The following is an 18044-nucleotide window of genomic DNA, read 5'->3' as shown; positions in this document are numbered from 1 at the left end:
ATGCAGCTATTTAACTAACTTATCAAGGAAAATTTCTGCATCCTTAATTGTATAGGCCATAATGTCTTTTAATTGGGATGATTAAAACAAAGAATACTTCAAAAAAAAATTCAGTAAGAATTACATTACCAAATAATATAATCAAAGTATATGTAGTATACAGATAGCAAAATAAAGAGGACACGATAAGTTCGGGTGGGAGAGGGAAAGGCGCGGAATCTGTAGTGAAGAGCAAGTCCAAGTTAGGTTCTGAAACACAGTAACAAGAACTTCCCGGGAAACTGAGTAGGGGTCGTTTAGGTGGGTGAAAAGTTAGTTTTTGTAATTATGGAAGAAAGCTCTTTCTCTTCCCTAAATAAAAAAAAAAAAGGAAATATTTCTGGGGTCACAGATGACATGTTTTATTCATTTTTATGTCTGCAGTACTTAAAGTACCTGAAATACAGGCAAAAAATAAAAAATCTGAAAGAGAAATGCCATTTCTATAGGACAGTATTTCCCAAAGGTAAACACAGACTACTTAACAAATTTGTAAGTAGAAATAGTTTTATTTTTAGAAAAATAGCAATGCTAGAAGCTTTGGAGATTTACTCAAAACAAAATCACTGTTTAAAACAATGTTTAACTTTGAGAGGGAAATGACTTTTGTGTGGTAATATCAGATACAAATGTGTAGATATGGTCACTGAGAGTTGGCATCCTTTGCCAGAGAGTACTTCCCAAGAGGAGAAGAGTTCTACTCTCATATACTATAGAACTGCCCATAAGAAGATGTGCAATATGGCAGGCCACAACATTTTCACTATAGCAGCCCCACTTGCTCCCATTTGGCCCAATACCCTTACTGACTACTAATAAGAACCCATGGGAAATAAAAGGAAGGCACAAGCGTCCTGGATCACAGGGTCCATGCATGACATCCTAGTGTGTACAGCAGAAAGCATTAAAGTTTACACAGTTCTTTCGTCAAAATGCCAGTTTAGAGACAAATCTGTAGACAGATTACTACCCACCATGTTGGGCATTCCTCCACCAGGAACTGCCTTTTTGTCCATTGCAAACGGAGGTAAGCTATTTGGTAGTACAGACTTTGTCTGAATCTGGAGACCAAGGCCACTGCCTCCAATCTGCTGTCCAGAATTCTGTGTGTATGGTGAACCGTAAGGATTAGGGTTGTTCATCATTCCCATCTAAACATAAAAAAACAGATGAGAAATTAAATCTTATTCTTTACATTAACAGAACATAACCATTCTCTTTCCTTTTTTTTTTTTAATCTATTTTTGAGACAGAGAGAGACCCAGAATCAGAAGCAGTTTCTAGGCTCTGAGCTGTCAGCCCAGAGCCCGAGGCAGGGCTCGAACCCACAAACCTTAAGATCACAACCTGAGCCTAAGTCAGACACTTAACTGACTGAGCCACACAGGAGACCCTCTTTCCTTTTACACTTCCTAATTTATAAAAACAATTTTAAAGGAAATCCTCCACAATTATAAACAAGATTAAAGAAGTATGTTTATGAAAATACTCACATTTTCAAGATTTCAGCTCAGGTAGAGTAAATTTACAGATATTTTCTGTAAATACTTGATCTAATGTGTTTTATAGAATTTTATGAGCACCTTCATTAATCTGTATCTGCTAAGGTTTGCCATTCGTTTTCACTTTTAATGCATTAAATATATTTTTATTTAATGTACAAAATATAGCTTAATAAATTTAATTCAATAAATGACCTAATCCCTAAATGTGTGATAGAGTTTGATATATCAAAAGCATCTGAATGCTTGTTTCAACATTTTGTTTACATAAAAGGTAGAAAACTGATACTTTTGGGGATATGTTCTTTTTCATTTAGGGACACAGTAGCAGAGTGATTTTCAAACTTTCTGAATCTGAATCCTTTAGACAGAACATGTAAACTTCAGAGTCCCATGCTGTCATTCCTTGCTGTCTTAAACTTAGCGGCTTTCGGGCACCTGGGTGGCTCAGTTGGTTGAGTGTCTGACTCTTGATTTTGGCTCAGGTCATGATTTCAGGATAGTGGGATCAAGCCCCGCGCTGGACTCCATGCTGAGTGTGGAGCCTGCTTAAGATTCTCTCTCATCCTCCCTCTGCTGCTCTCCCCATCTCTCTCAAAAAAGGAAAAAAAGGGGTGTCTGGGTGGCTCAGTCGGTTAAGCGTCCGACTTTCGCTTAGGTCATGATCTTGCGGTTCATGGGTTCGAGCCCCGCGTTGGGCTCTGTGCTGACAGCCAGCTCAGAGCCTGGAGCCTGTTTCAGAGTCTGTCACTCCCTTTCTCTCTGACCCTCCCCTNCAAAAAAAAAAAAAAAAAAAAAAAAAAAAGGAAAAAAATTTTAGAAAACCTAGCTGCGTTATTCATTAAATTACCTATTTGGATCTTAAAGTAATTTGAATTTCTTTGCAATCCCTACATACTTAAAAAAGTAGGTTTTTGTCTGTATTTATGAAAGTCAACCTACAGTACTGGACAGTTATCAATTTAAAGAACAGACTATTAATTATTCAGAAACTAAATGTTTTACAGATAGCAATGATGTAACTTATTTTTTTAAAAATATTTTTATTTATTTCTAGGAGAGAGAGAGAGAGAGACAGAGAGAGACAGAGAGAGACAGCATGAGCAGGGGAGGGTCAGAGAGAGAGGGAGACACAGACTCTGAAACAGGCTCCAGGCTCTGAGCTGGCAGTCAGCACAGAGCCCGACGCGGGGCTCGAACCCACGAACCGCGAGATCATGGCCTAAGCGAAAGTCGGACGCTTAACCGACTAAGCCACCCAGGCGCCCCACAATGATGTAACTTATAATCCTCTTCTTCCATGTAAGAACCCACTGTAAGTCAAACACCACCTACTGTAACATATAGCAAAGCTCTCAGAAAAGTAGGGAGACTACCGCTACTGCCCAATTAAAAGGAGTCATACTAGATTTTCATCCTTCTCAACTAGATCCAATTCTATCAGAGGAGCCTTCAAATTCTATCTCTAAACACACACACACACACCCCCTAAAACTGTTCCCAGTCCACTGTCACTGTCTTAATTCAAGCCCTTCATCACAGCTTGTGTAGACTGTGTCCAACAGGTTTTCTCACCTTCTGTCTATTCTATTTTCTACCCAGAGCCTTCATGATCTTCATGAGGCCTTATCTATCCATGGTCTCCTACTAGATCCTGTACCAATTGACTTGCAAATCTGAGAAGCAACTCGCTTCTTGAATCCCTAGCATTTGCCTTAAAGATTTTCCTTTTCCCTATAACTAGACAGTGGCACACCCTCCCTTCCTATTTGATTCCTGCATGATAACCTGTGAAGGAAATAAAATACTAAGTTCACAAAGAGGCAGTCCAAGTTTTCTTTTTGTTGCCTTACTTAAAGATACATTTCAAAAGCTACCATCCTTTGAAGCATCTGTTTATAGTCCTAGACAGCTAAAGAGCTCTTTTTCTACTCTGATATAAATGTTTATATAAATAAAATGCCTTTATTTATAATACAACATAGATGGTAAGATAAAATGCATGCCCCTTCTATCTCCCAAGACTCTGCACAGTAAGGGAAAGAACTTAGTTCATTTATCTTTGTAACCCCATTGTCCTAAATCTGACCCACAAAAAGAGCCCCTTGACTCAGGAAAACAGAAATACAAAAGTCATAAAATACAGAAGCAAGCCCCTGTAAATAAAATTGTTCTTTAAATCATATGTAGTAACTATTCTCTGGCAAATTTATAAGAACATGACATCTTTATCAGTTCAAAGGTTTGCCTATAGTAGAGAGGCAAAATAATGAAGAAAAATTAAAGAACATTTAATTTTTCAGAGACTAGGAAGGAGTTCAGTAACTCAGGGAATAAGCCTGAAAGAAGTGGCAAGGTTTGGGGCGCCTGGGTGGCTCAGTCGGTTAAGCGTCTGACTTCGGCTCAGGTCATGATCCCGTGGTTCATGGGTTTGAGCCCCCAAGTCGGGCTCTGTGATGACAGCCAGCTCAGAGCCTGGAGCCTGTTTCAGATTCTGTATCTCCCTCTCTCTCTGACCCTCCCCTGCTCACGCTGCCTCTCTCTCTGAAATAAACATTAAAAAAAAAAAAGTAGCAAAGTTTGGGGGAGAAGCATAAAAGAAAGGGGGCAGCCTGCATGGGAAGTACCCAGAGTAAAAAATTTACTGCCTGAGTCTTCAGTAACTGAATTTCCTAAGTGAATCTGGCCAATAAAACTACAGGAACGATCAAATACAGAAACAGGCTTAAACACAAGTTCAGGTTTCTTTTGTTAGTTTCAAGTGTGGCTGCAGGTGCAGGGACTCCATATGCTTTTCAAGTACTAATATTTATACTTAGTTGCAATATACTTACTGCAACTATACGAATATAGTTGCAATAATACACTGAGCCTGTATCTGGGGGAGTTACAGTTCACTTAACTGTGTTTCCAATTAGCGTGGAAATTCATGGTAGACATAAAATGAAAGTCATTCTAACACAAAATCTGCATGACAGACCATAAAAGACCAAAAGACAATAAACTAAGCTTTTAGGAGTTCATTATTTACATAAAGAAATAAAATACGGGGATCTATAAGCTCTATTGAGGTCTCTTAATAAGCATGATGTCTCCACTCAAATATATCAGAGTAGAATCTGGTCCTTCATGTTTGTTCACACAGACACTGCCTTACCTGCTTACATCAACCGAGTTTCAACCAGTTCCTGACATTGCTTATTTTCTCAACCACAATGCATCAGCTAGGAACTCCAAAATGGACTGTGACCTCAAACAGATTGCACTGACTACGGGTCAGCTAGCAGCAATTCATTCCTGACACTTCTGGACACTCGGACCAACAAGGCCTTGCAGTCTTTTGGTTTTTCCGTCCGCGTCAGAGTCCTGCCAGTGCTGGCTAACATACAACCAACCTCCCTACCCTTACCCTTTCACTCCCCCCACCTCCAGTTCTCCCCCACCAAACGTAACAAGAAGAGACTATACTGTACTTAATTTTTGTTAGACTGTAGTTCGTACTTGATCTAGTTCCCCTTCTCTATACCTAAAGTGATCCAGATGTCTAACTACCCAACACTTACCTGCAACACAAGGAACAGGTAACTAACCACAAAAGGCAGAGGACCAGGAGATCAGGAAGCTGTAACAGCTCTAGGCAACTAAAACACAAAGCACCTGAGGGGATTAGCTTTTCTTTCTTTAAAAAAAAAAAAACAAAAAACTGGCTCTATAGGCTGTTTCTAAGTTTTCAGTATATTAAAAGCAGAAACTTACAGAGCACAGGAATACAAAAAAAAACACCTGAGAGTGGCAATCATTGACAAATAGGAAAAATAAAAAGTGGTACCTCAAATAAGGGGACTCCAAAATTCACCAAATAATAAAAACAAACTACATTCAGACACTTCCTATTATCTACTGGATTTAATAAATGCCCATGTTATATATCTGTATATGTTATACGCCAGACATTAAGTTAGTCAATCACTGAGGGTAGGATGATAAACAGGGGGGACGGGGATCTCTCAGAACCTACACCAAATCCTAAACATTATTTTTCATTATTTTTTCCCATTACTCTCATACCATATTGCATACCTAAAACCATATCCACCTAGGCTGTAAATTTGGGTATAAGCTCTATTTAAAACCCATCAGACTACAGCATTTAAGACAGTCTCCCTCTCAACATGGATTCTTTTCTTCCTTGCCTTACACTTACTAGGTGCTGCCCAACTGGTCCTTCCTACCTGCTTCCTTCCTTGCCAATCCAAGTTCTAAGACAGATCAATCACTGCTCTTACTCTGAAACTTCATAGGTTAAGTAGTCTTTAATATCATATGCCAAAGATCATCACAAACTGATCTTAATTAAAAAAAAATTTTTTTAAATGTTTTATTTATTTCTAAGAGAGAGAGACAGCGTGAGCAGGGGAGGGTCAGAGAGAGAGGGAGTCACAGACTGAAACAGGCTCCAGGCTCTAAGCTGGCAGTCAGCACAGAGCCCGACGCGGGGCTCGAACCCACGAACCGCGAGATCATGACCTAAGCAAAAGTCGGACGCTTAACCGACTAAGCCACCCAGGCGCCCCTAAAAAAAATTTTTTTTAACGTTTATGTATTTTTGAGAGAGAGAGCATGAGCAGGAAAGGGGCAGAGAAAGAGGGAATCACAGAATCCAAAGCAGGCTCCAGGCTCTGAGCTTTCAGCACAGAGCACAATGCAGGGCTCGAACCCACGGACTGCGAGATCATGACCTGAGCTTCGCTCAACCAACTGAGCCACCCAGGCGCCCCTGATCTTAATTTTAAATGAAGAGCTCTAAAAATGACATTACTGCTCCTACCTCCTCAAAAATTTGTTTTAAAAAATTTTTCTTTTTTTTATTTCAGTCATCTCTATATCCAATGTGGGGCTTGAACTCATTACCCCAAAATTACGAGTTGCATGCTCTTCTGATTGAGCCAGCCAGGCGTCTTTTTTTCAAGAGAAAAGAAGGAAAAAGGGAATTATTCCCAAGGCCCATATTTATTTGAATTAAGTTCAGAATTTTTTTTTTAATATGAATTTCATCAGTCACAAAGCATATAAAATTTGGATACAAATCTATCCAGATAGCAAGTAACACATAACTCTTCCTAGTATGTGAGGTAACCAGAGTCACAGGAAAGGAGGCTACCCTCAGATCTAGGACTACAGAAAAGAACTGAAAAGCAGTACATAAAGATGCTCTGATGTTGTATCTGTGTCACTAAGTTAGAATTAGAGAAAATAGGCATAGTTCCCGTGCTCAAAGATCTTAGTCTAGCAATGATCACCCCTATGTAAGGTTACAAGTCAAGTGAGGAGGTGACCATTGCTGTAAGATACATAAAAGCATTGATTCTATCTGTTTTTAGCTGTGGATGTTTTATCAATACAGGAATCATAATAATAGAATGACATTATACTACAGTGATATACAACATGCACTTTTAACTCAGAAAGACCAGAGTTCCCTGTAATACCCACTCCCTGACTTTGTTTCCTAACCTGTATAATGGGAATAAAATCATAGGGTTGATGTTAGGAATTAATGACTCTAACATATATCAAATACCTATTAACATTCAGTAGTAGCTCCTTAGCTTTTGGAACTTAATGCTAATTTAGGTACGAACATACTGTCTGATGTTGCTATTTGATAATATTCTGGATCTTGTCTCCTTAATCATAACAAGTGCTTTCATAGAACAACTTTTTTTTTATTTTCTAAGGGAAAAAACAAAAACAAAAACAAAAAAACCCTCCAGAATATTAATGAACACTTCCTAAATAAAAAGTCCTTAGTTCCAAAGAAAGTTAATCTTCCATCAAACTTAGAGAATATTAACCCCCTGAAGTCTCAGTCGGTTAAGCATCCGACTTCGGCTCAGGTCATGATCTCACAGTTCGTGGGTTCGAGCCCCGCGTCTGGCTATGTGCTGACAGCTAGTTCAGAGCCTTGAGCCTGCTTCAGATTCTCTGTCTCCCTCTCTCTCTGACCCTCCCCTGTTCACACTGTCTCTATCTCTCGCTCAAAAATAAATAAAACATTAAAAAAAAGTCATTATAAAAAAATAAAAAACAAAACAAAAAGGGAGAATCTACAGAGGAGGTAGGAATGACAAACAGAATCTTTCCCTAAGGTAAGAGGTCAATATTCTTTGCTGTATAGCAAAAAAAAAAAAAAAAAAAAAAGGCTTTCATGTATCTAACATGACCTCAGTCTCCTCACTCTCAATTCACTCCTGAACTCTCTCTCATCTTTCTCATCATCACAATTCTCAGGAACACAAAAGTCCCAATGCCTGCTCAGTTATTCCTTTTACAGTGAAAGCTTGCTCCTCACTCATTGTGAAAATCTTGCTTATCTTCAATATCCCCTTGCAAGCAAAGCCATTTCTTTCATTCAACAAATATTTACCAGCCACATGCCAAGTGCTGGCAACTGTAGTGTGATTCCACTTCAAGAAAAAATAAATAAAAATGTAGGAAAAATATGAAGGAATAAGCATCAAATATATGCTTATGTATATTAATTCTATGAAGAAAACATTTAAAAAGTTTTACAAAATACATTTAGCCTGCTCTACTTAATAAAGCTAAAAATAAAAAAGTAGGCTTTTTAAAGAAAAGCCTTTCAAACAATGACCAAAATCAGGTTAACTGGACACCTGAAATGTCAGTTGAGGCTTCACAGTAAACAAGCGCACCTTAACGTTCATCAGCTAGCAAGGAAAAGTAACATTTAATAAGTCATTCAGAATATCTCTTGAGCACCAGGGACACACATTCTAAGCAGTGGAAATAAGTACTGCCTATCTGACAACGGTATAAGGTCAGCTAGCTCAAAACTGTTATTTTTATTTATTTGCTTGTTTGGATGGTTGGTTTTTTGAGAGCATGTGCACGTGGTGGAAGAACAAAGAATCTTAAGCAGGTTCCACACTCAGAGCAGAGTCCTACAAGGGGGACCATCTCACGACCCAGAGATTATAACCTGAGCCAAAATCAAGGATCAGATGCTTAACCAACTGAGCCACCTAGGCGCCCCCAAACTGTATTTTTGTAAGAAGGCTATGCAGGCTAAAGTGGGCTTAGAAATGAGATGAAAATACAGGATGCCTGGGTGGCTCAGTCAGTTAAGCATCTGACTCTTGGTTTACCTCAGGTCACGATCTCACAATTTGTGGGTTCAAGCTCAGGTCTGGCTCTGCACTGACAGCATGGGGCCTGCTTGGGATTCTTTCTCCCTCTCTCTGTGCCCCTATCCTGCTCACGCTTGCTTGATCACTCTCTCTCAAAATAAAATAAAATAATTACAAAGAAATGATATGAAAATATTCTAGTATTTGTGAAAATATTCTAATATTTATTCTAATATTGAGAAAACAGGAATTATCTAGCTATCATTTGGAACAGTGAAGTATTATATACAATACCCCTGAATTGTCAAATAATTGTTTTACTGAAAATTAAGAGCTTCATAAAATCCATAACAAAGTAGATCCTTAGCGTATATGTGGGAAATGGCATACCATGTAAGAAGACTAAACATGAATAGTACAGAATAAGTGATTAACTGACCTCAAGCCCCTCAAGCATCATTGGGACAATCAAAAACATACTGACAGTGCATACAAACCAAAATTTACTTACCTTGAGAGGCTGGGGGCCCCTCAAGCCGGTCTGTCCTCCCATCTGAGGAGAGCCCTGCTGCAGTGGTTCAGTCATTAAATTACCAGCATTTCCCATGCCCGGGTTTGGGTACTGCATATTAGGTCGCCCCCGGCCTGCTCCAATGGAACCGTTCATGACTTGATTAGGCATCATCCCCTGTCCATTGCCTGTATTCAACATTCCAGGATTCATGCCAGCATTCATCCCTGTGTTCATTCCCATGGTAGGCTGATTTACTGGACTGTTCATCATACCTGCTGCAGATGGCGTAGGACCCTGATTTGGTCCACTAGTGCCCATTCCCATGTTGGGAGAAGTCAAGCCAGCCTGCGCCATTGGGCTTTTGACCATGCTATTTATCAAACCTAATCCAGGACTGTTCTGTTGGCCCTGGCTGGCCATGCCTTGGCCTGGGCCACCAACCCCCATATTGAGGTTAGGGGAACTGCCAGACCGTAGCAATTCTGATAGTTGTTTATGTTTAGAGGCTGCATCTTGAACTATGCCAAGACTTGTCTGAAGCTGACTAATATCACCACCATTGGTTAGTCCCAATTCTGTAGAGTTGATTAATTCATCTGGTAAGTCATGCTCCAAGTCAAATAGAGAGCCAAAATCTAAAAGCAAAGAAAAAAGGTAAAGGTTAAAGTATGACAGAATCAAAATTACAAATTGCTCTATTTTTTTTCTTGATAAACATTAAGCATTTCCAAACCTCACTCCATGGGATACTACCTACATTGACGTTTTTCATTATTACACTAAAAAAACCGTTACGTATATATTTATAGAGAATATTTGGTTACGCCGACAAGTTTAAACACTTATGAACTGTACCTGAAGTAAAGCCAAGGAAAAAGGACTAAATCTTAGCACAACACCCATTAATGTGAGTTCCTGAGTTTGTACTGATAACCATGAAAATAAGATGTACAATTATTTAATATTCTAGAATTCCTTAGAAGAGGTTAAAATAACTTATCTAGAAACTAAGTTCAGAATGAAAAAAATTTAAATATTATAATAATAAAGACAACAGATACAAAAGACCCACCATTTGTAGAGTATACAAAGTGAGCTCCATAAGGACACAGGCTGTCTGCCATTCTTTACCATGTCTTATCACAGTGCCTGCCATAATCCAAGTCCTTGATCTAACTGAATTCACTTTCACCTGACCTGAGCCTACAAATTACTTTTCCTTAACCAACAAAATCTAGCTGGAATAGGATATAAAACCGTGCCTCTAGCTCCTTCAATAACATAAAATCACCCCCACCAAAAAGAGGATGCAAATTATGGATTAACCCAGGGTTTCTCAATCTTGGAACTACTAAACATTTTTGGGCTGGATACCGTTGTTGTGGGGGAAAGGGGAATTGTCCTGTGCGTTGCAAGATACTCAGCAGATCTGTGGTCTCCGTCAATGCCAGGAGTACCCCTACATTTTGCGACAACCAAAAATGTCTCCAGAAATTACCAAACGGCCCCTGAAAGGAAAAAAATTGTCCTTGGCTGATTTGTGGACTAATAGTATTAACTCAATATATATATGAGGTGTTTTGAGTTTTCTTTCCTCTTGAGTCTCTAAGTAGTTTTCACATTAACAAGGCATCATTGAGTATTTGATAATTAGATATACTTAAATCTACAATTGATTATACTCTTAAAAAATAGTCCATCCCTTGAAGACAAGATACCACTTAAAAATGACCTACTTGGTTCAATTAATCTTGGTTCCTAAGCACAACTCTTCCTCTATGTGCCCTTCTTGTTCTTACAGCATTCTATCACGGCACTGAAATTCGCTGTGTGTCTGTCTCTTTCTCTCCCTCCCCACCCCGCCCCGCTATCTCTTCCAATCAGGACCCCTTACCCCACCCTACCCCAGCATCCAGACTATAACTCTCTGGGAAGGACAGTCTCACCACTTACACTCAACTCTCTGCCTAATGTCCAACACACTCAAGCATCTGGTCATATTTTAACTGCCCTGAATCACACCTCGGGATCTCAGGGCATGATTCAGAGTCCAGACTTCTACAGTATTATTCTTTCCTTCTGAAAAATCATTTTGTGCTCTTCACCATCATAAAAACACAATGTATCTTAGGTGTTTTGGAATACAAATAAAGTTTCAAATAAAATTTCTCTAATATAGCACTACCAAAAGACAACTGCTTAATATATGGATATAGTTCCTTGTCTCCATTTAGATAATTCACAAAACTAAGACCGTACACATTTTATGAACAATTTTGCATTCTACTTTTCCCCTGGAGTATACAAGGAAATAGCCCGTCATCAGTTTAGTTTTAGTGTTGAACATTAAAAAAATACATACCTGTTCATTTAAACACACACACACACACACACACACGTAGTGGGAAGTTAAAGAGGAAATCACACAAAAAAAGTAATAATAAAATACTTTTCAAAGCTTAAATAAAAACAAAGCTAAAAATTCATGAGTTAAGTAGCTAAGTAAGTTATGTTAGAAATAAATCAACAGCAAGATGATCAAAGATAAAAGCAATTATCAACAGAAGAGAAAGACAGCTGAGAGGGTACCAACAAAACCTGAAGTTGGTTGGTGTTTTTTTTTTTAATGTTTATTTTTGAGACAAAGAGACTGAGCAGGGAACTTGGGGGGCAGGGGGGAGGCAAAGACAGACTGAGACACAGAAGCTGAAGCAGGCTCCAGGCTTGGAGCTGTCAGCACAGAGCCAGATGCGAGGCTCTAACTCGCCAGCTGCAAGATCATGACTCGGGCTGACATCGAATGGTCAATCAACTGACTGAGCCACCCAGGCACCCATTTTTTTAATGTTTATTTCTTTTTGAGAGGGAGAGAACGAGCGGGGGAGCAACAGAGAGAGAGGGGAGACAGGATCTGAAGCTGGGTCTGTGCAGACAGCAGAGAGCCCGTTGTGGGGCTTGAACTCCCGATCCCTGAGCTGAGGTCGGACACTTAACTGACTGAGACACCCAGGTGCTCCAGAAGTTGGTTCTCTGAAGAAAAGTAATAAAAAACTGAAAAGACCCCAAAATAGATATGTTCCTGTATTCACCAAACCTTAATTGAAAAAATTTTAAGTAGGATAAATGTCCCAGTTTCTGTAACCAATCAATGACACAAAAGGAAAAATATCAGATGCAGCAGTAAGATATACCTTATTTGGATCCTGTAAACCAAATGTAAAAAATAAGCAAAAAATAAAAAATAACCCCCCCCATTTTAAAAAAGAGAATCAAGAAAATATGACTGAGTTGTAACATTAAATCATCAATTTTGCTGGGTGTGATAACAGCATAGTTACTATGTTAAAACAAATCTTTTAAATTAAGAGATACATATTGAAGTATTTCTGGTGAAATGACTGGTCTAGCATTTGCTATAAAACTCTCCAGCAAAAAAGAAAGGAGGGAGTATGAATGTGTGTGCAAAAATACGAGTAACTTAAAGTAAAAAGCACAGGGGGAGTTCCTTTACACTATTCTATCAAGTTGAAATTTCCCATTTAGAGGAAACTGGGTGGCTCAGTCGGCTGAGCGTCTGACTTTGGCTCAGGTCATGATCTCACGGTTCATGGGTTTGAGCCCCGTGTCGAGCTCTGTGCTGACAGCTCAGAGCCTGGAGCCTATTTCAGGTTCTGTACCTCCCTCTCTCTCTCACCCTCCGCTGCTCACGTTGTCTCTCTCTCAGAAATAAATAAAACACTAAAAAAAATTTAAAAATAAAAAAGAAATTTCCCATTTAAGTAAATTTAAAAGAAGGAGACATAGCCTGAATAATCCTATTACTACTATTAAAGAAAACAGTCAGTCTTAATCATCGGTTAATCTTCCCATAAAAAAACACCAGATCTAAATGTTTTTATACCATGTCCTACTGAACTTTCAAATAAAGGACAATTCAACCTTTTACAAACACTTCTAGAAAATAGAATACTCTGAAAGTCATTTATGGCTAGTATAAGAAAAGAAAATCATGAACGTAGAAGAGTCAAACAACAACAAACCACATAGACAAATCAAACTCATTAGTGTCTTTAAAATGTAATGTAATGTAATGTAATGTAATGTAATGTAATGTAATGTAATGGGGGGCGCTTGGGTGGCTCAGTCAGTTGAGCATCAGACACTTGACTTTGGCTCAGGTCATGATCCCAGAGTCATAGGATCGGACACTATGTTGGGCTGTGCTGAGCATGGAGCCTGAAGGTTCTCTTTCTCTCCCTCTGCCCCTTCCCTGACTCGTGCTCGCTCTCCCTCTCTAAAAAAAATAATAATAAAAATAAATGAAATAAAAAATTTTAATGTAATATAATAAAGTTGGAATAATGTCAGGAATCTAGGGGGGACAGGTTTGCATTAGAAGCTTAGAGTATCGATAAATGTCATCATATTAACAAAGGAGAATGAAAATACAGGATTCATCTCAAGGGCTGTAAGGAAAGCAATATATAAATTCAGTGCCCAATCACACCAAAAACCCAAAACAAACCACCACCACCAACAAAAATGACAGCAATCGAGAAAGTGATGGCAACTTCCTTAAATTGATGAGATTTCTTCCAAAACCTAAAATCTGAGAGCAAATATGCACTAAACGACCAACATCAGAAGTCTCCCTAGCATCAGAACAAGACAAAGATAACCCACGACAAACACTTCTAATTCAATGCTGTCCTAGAGAATCTAGCAAAAGCAATAATACAAGACAAATTGCAGTCAATGCAGTGTCAATCAAAATTATAAAAGCTTTTCAGGGAACCAGACAAGGTAATTCTGAAGTATATACCAAAGAGCCTAGTTTCCACCTCTGTATAGCAGGAAAGTATCTACTTCATAGGTTATTTGTGAGGTTTAAATGAGTTAATGTATGTATGCAGAATAATACCTGACACAGTAAACACCATGAAAATGTTTTATCTATTATTATTCAATGGAATCATTACCCTATTAGAAGACACAGCAGTCTTCTAATAATGAAAGCAAACTACCACGCACTTTCAATATGTCAAGCATTTTTCTTGGCACCTTATTAATTGTATATTTTCACTAATCATCTCAGCCATCTCAGAAGTAGATAATAGCCATATATACAGGATTAATGGAGGAGAAATCAACTTCAATAATACAGAAGTCTTAGGGCCCCTGGGTGGCTCAGTTGGTTAAGCGTCCAACTCCTGATTTTGGCTCAGGTCATGAACCCAGGGTGTGGGATCAATCCTCACTGAGCACGGAGTCTGTTTAAGATTCTCTCTCCTGGGGCACCTGGGTGGCTCAGTCGGTTAAGCGTCTCACTTCGGCTCAGGTCATGATCTCACGGTTTCTGGGTTCAAGCCCCATGTCGGGCTCTGTGTTGACAGCTCAGAGCCTGATGCCTGTTTCAGATTCTCCCTCTCTCTCTGACCCTCCTGTGCTCACACTGTCTCTCTCTCAGAAATAAATAAAACATTAAACTCCACTGTGAAATCAGATAGGTTTTATACACTGGTAGGATCTGAAAATAAAAGTTTACGACTGTTCTTTTTTTAACGGTAATCCTGTACTTCCAACAGACCTAAACTGTAGTTACTACTACAAGAGATTCCTCAGGTTTCAACTCAAAGACTGATCCCAATACTCCTGTTTCCCAAGATAGCTCTCAACCTCAACTATGCACTTCCTATCTTCTATCTTTTGTTAAGGCTAAATATTTGTGTGCATCTTACTTCTTTACCAAATTATGACTAACTGAAGGACAAGGGTTGCACTTAATATTTACATTCCCACAGGATCTAGCATATGCTCACAGACCAGCAATTCTAAAATTGCATCCTAAATTATTTATATCTGACTGGGTATTTAGAACTTTTTAAAAACATATATATTTTATTTTTAAGCAATCTCTACCCCTAACATGGGGCTTGAACTCACAACCATGACATCAAAAGTCGCACACTGAGTCAGCTAGGTGCCCCAGGTATTTACAAAAAGTTCTCTTACTTCTACTTAAAACATTTTCAACAGCTATACTGACTAAATGTGCAATACTATGTAAAAGTCATATATACTTTGACCTCTGATCAAACAGACCCTATTATTTCATCTAATATCATTGACTATCATTATTATTCCTAAGCTATTTTGACTGTGCCTCAAAGCTGTCATTAATGATTCCTAAATGCCATTAGCTATCACTAGTTTCAATAACTTGGCACTTCTCAAGGAGTCCAAATACCTGGATTTAAACCCAATTCTATAAGCTGACTTCATATACCAACTGTGAGCTAAAGTTACATCAAAAGATAGTAAAACATCTACCTCCCTCATGGAGTTTTATTGTTGTTGTTCTGATTTTAGGGCTAGCAAGTGTTTACTGAGAAAGGTGAACTCACACAGAAGATTCTGGTGTCCCCAGCTGAGTGATACAAAATCTGAATGCCTGGTGAGAGATTTCAGAACCTTCTGTCTAGAGGGAAGGGTCAAGGTAACTTCCAGGGTGTATCCTTAGCCACATAAACAACAAATGAAACCTAAGTCCTAAAGCTAGTAGAAAAGCAAGTTCCAAACTAAAAGTGGTATGTGTGAAGATGCAAGGGGGGAAAATTATCAAAAATTTACTGTCACAATTTAAAGAAATCCTACTGAACAGCAGGATTAGTACTGACCAGCCTCAATTTCATGCCACTTGCTGAGCTCTTCAAGTTCTTTCTTTTCCTTTAAGGAAAGGGAAAATATAAAGGTTCAAATAAATCATCTTCTCAACCCCCCATCTCAACTTGCCCTTTATAGGGATTAGTTCAGATCAGTGGAATAAAATTTAGATTTTCAACAAACATAAGAAATTTAGAGAGTCCTTTAACAGAAGAGTCTGGGATTTTTATTCTAAAGAGAAAATTGAGCTACTGAAGAATTTTTAAGCACAAATATGATTATGAACAGATTTGTATTTATTAAAGCCCACTCAGGCAAACAGAATGAAAAATGAACTAGACAAATAAGCTAGAGTCAGAGAGACTAGTTAGGGGGCTGCTGCTGGAGAAGTAACAAAAACTAGCAGACGGGGCGCCTGGGTGGCTCAGTCGGTTGAGCATCTGACTTCGGCTCAGGTCATGATTTCTCAGTTTGTGGGTTCGAGCCCCACATCAGGCTCTGTGCTTCCAATTCTGTATGTACCCCTCTCTCTGCCCCTCCCTTGCTCATGATCTGTCTCTCACTCTCTCTCTCTCAAAAATAAATAAATGTAAAAAAAAAACCCACATACATACAAAACCCAGCAGTTAATCCTGGGGCAGAAGTACTAAATGGGCAGAGGTGGCAAAGAACTCCTGGACTACAGGTAGTGGGTTGAGAAAAAAGACAAGAATGACTCCCAAGTTTCTGGGGTTAGACAACCTAAGAGGATACAGAGGTACTGCTATCTAGATGGGCAATCCGGAGAAACACTCAGTGATATGAGAGAAATGTGGACCCAATGGACATTAATGAACAGGGTCATCAGATACACAAGTATTTAAGGGACCATGATCTTAACCACCAGAAGACGTTAAAACCCAACATTCCCCAGCCCTTCCACCAGGAATACGGTCTTGGAAACCAGGTAAGAGCTGTTCAGTGCAGTTGTAAAGCAGCAAGTAAGAAAGTAAAAGACGTAAAAGACAACAATTACCTTTTCTAGATATTAAAGTAAGCTTGTAAATATTTGCTTAATTTCCCCCTTTCTCTATGATTAGAAATTTATAAATCTGAACTTTATTCTATTACCTTTTACACTATCCTAAGGCAAATATTACAAAACAGTATCCTAACTGTTGAATGAACTCACACTATCTCTGGTAAGACATTTCCTTATTTACAAAAATTATCAACCAATCAACATCATTAGTGGGCTATTTCTACCAAATAGTTTGTTGACAAGTTCCCATATACCTTTAATGATGCTCAAATACAAAATAACTTTGTAACATAAAATGTTTCTTTTTCTTTTAACATTTATTCATTTTTGAGAGATGGAGTGAGGGAGGGTGGGGGGGAGAGGGAGAGAGGGGGGAGTGGGAGAGAGGGGGGGGACAGAGGGAGAGAGAGAGGGAGAGAGAGAGGGAGGGAGAGAGAGAGAATCTGAAGCAGGCGCCAGGCTCTGAGTTTTCAGCACAGAACCCGATGTGGGGAACTGTGAGATCATGACCTGAGCAGAAGTCACTTAACCTAACTGACTGAGCCACCCAGGCGCTCCGAGTAAAATGAGTAAGAGTAAAATGAGTAAAATGTTTCTTCGCTTCAGTGTACATTCAATCCAAACACAGTGATACTAATGTAACTGACAGGATATATTGAAATCTGACTTGCAAAGTTTAGAATACATAAGGTGTATCCAATGGATCACGTATTAGAAATGCTACAATCTAAACAAAAATGAATTTGACTGATTATGTGGGAAACTGGTGTTGAGTAAAAATATTCTTTCATTATTACATACTGATTTTGTAGGTCACCCTTGGTGTTTTCTATATTGGTATATGGATTTAGCCATATAATCTCTTATAAAATGAATACCTTACTTATTAGCCTTTCCAAAAATCAAGATGATCCCTTATATAAGAAATTAGACTATTACCCATCACAAAATATAGAAATGAAACATAATCTTTAAAATCAGAATTACTAGGGGCACCTGGGTGGCTCAGTTGGTTGACCATCTGACTCTGGCTCAGGTCATGATCTCACGGTTCATGGGTTCGAGCCCCGTGTCGGGCTCTGTGCTGACAGCTAGCTCAGAACCTGAAGCCTGTTTCAGATTCTGTATCTCCCTCTTTCTTTCTTTTTTTTTTT

The 18044-nt window shown here is 38.8% G+C and overlaps 1 protein-coding gene across 1 annotated transcript in view; it reads right to left on the bottom strand.

The window, feature by feature from the left end:
* Positions 1–18044, bottom strand: part of EP300 (EP300 lysine acetyltransferase) — a 79960-nt gene that overhangs the window by 51763 nt on the left and 10153 nt on the right. The window contains 3 exon segments of the mRNA XM_077757884.1: positions 1014–1190; positions 9204–9841; positions 15884–15932. Of these exon segments, the coding sequence (XP_077614010.1) occupies positions 1014–1190; positions 9204–9841; positions 15884–15932 (864 nt within the window).

This window comes from Crocuta crocuta, unplaced genomic scaffold, assembly GCF_008692635.1.
Source record: "Crocuta crocuta isolate KB4526 unplaced genomic scaffold, BGI_CrCroc_1.0 scaffold143, whole genome shotgun sequence".
NCBI classification, from domain to species: Eukaryota; Metazoa; Chordata; class Mammalia; order Carnivora; family Hyaenidae; genus Crocuta; species Crocuta crocuta.
Note: the sequence above shows the minus strand (reverse complement) of the source record. Positions and strands in the feature narration are given on the sequence as shown.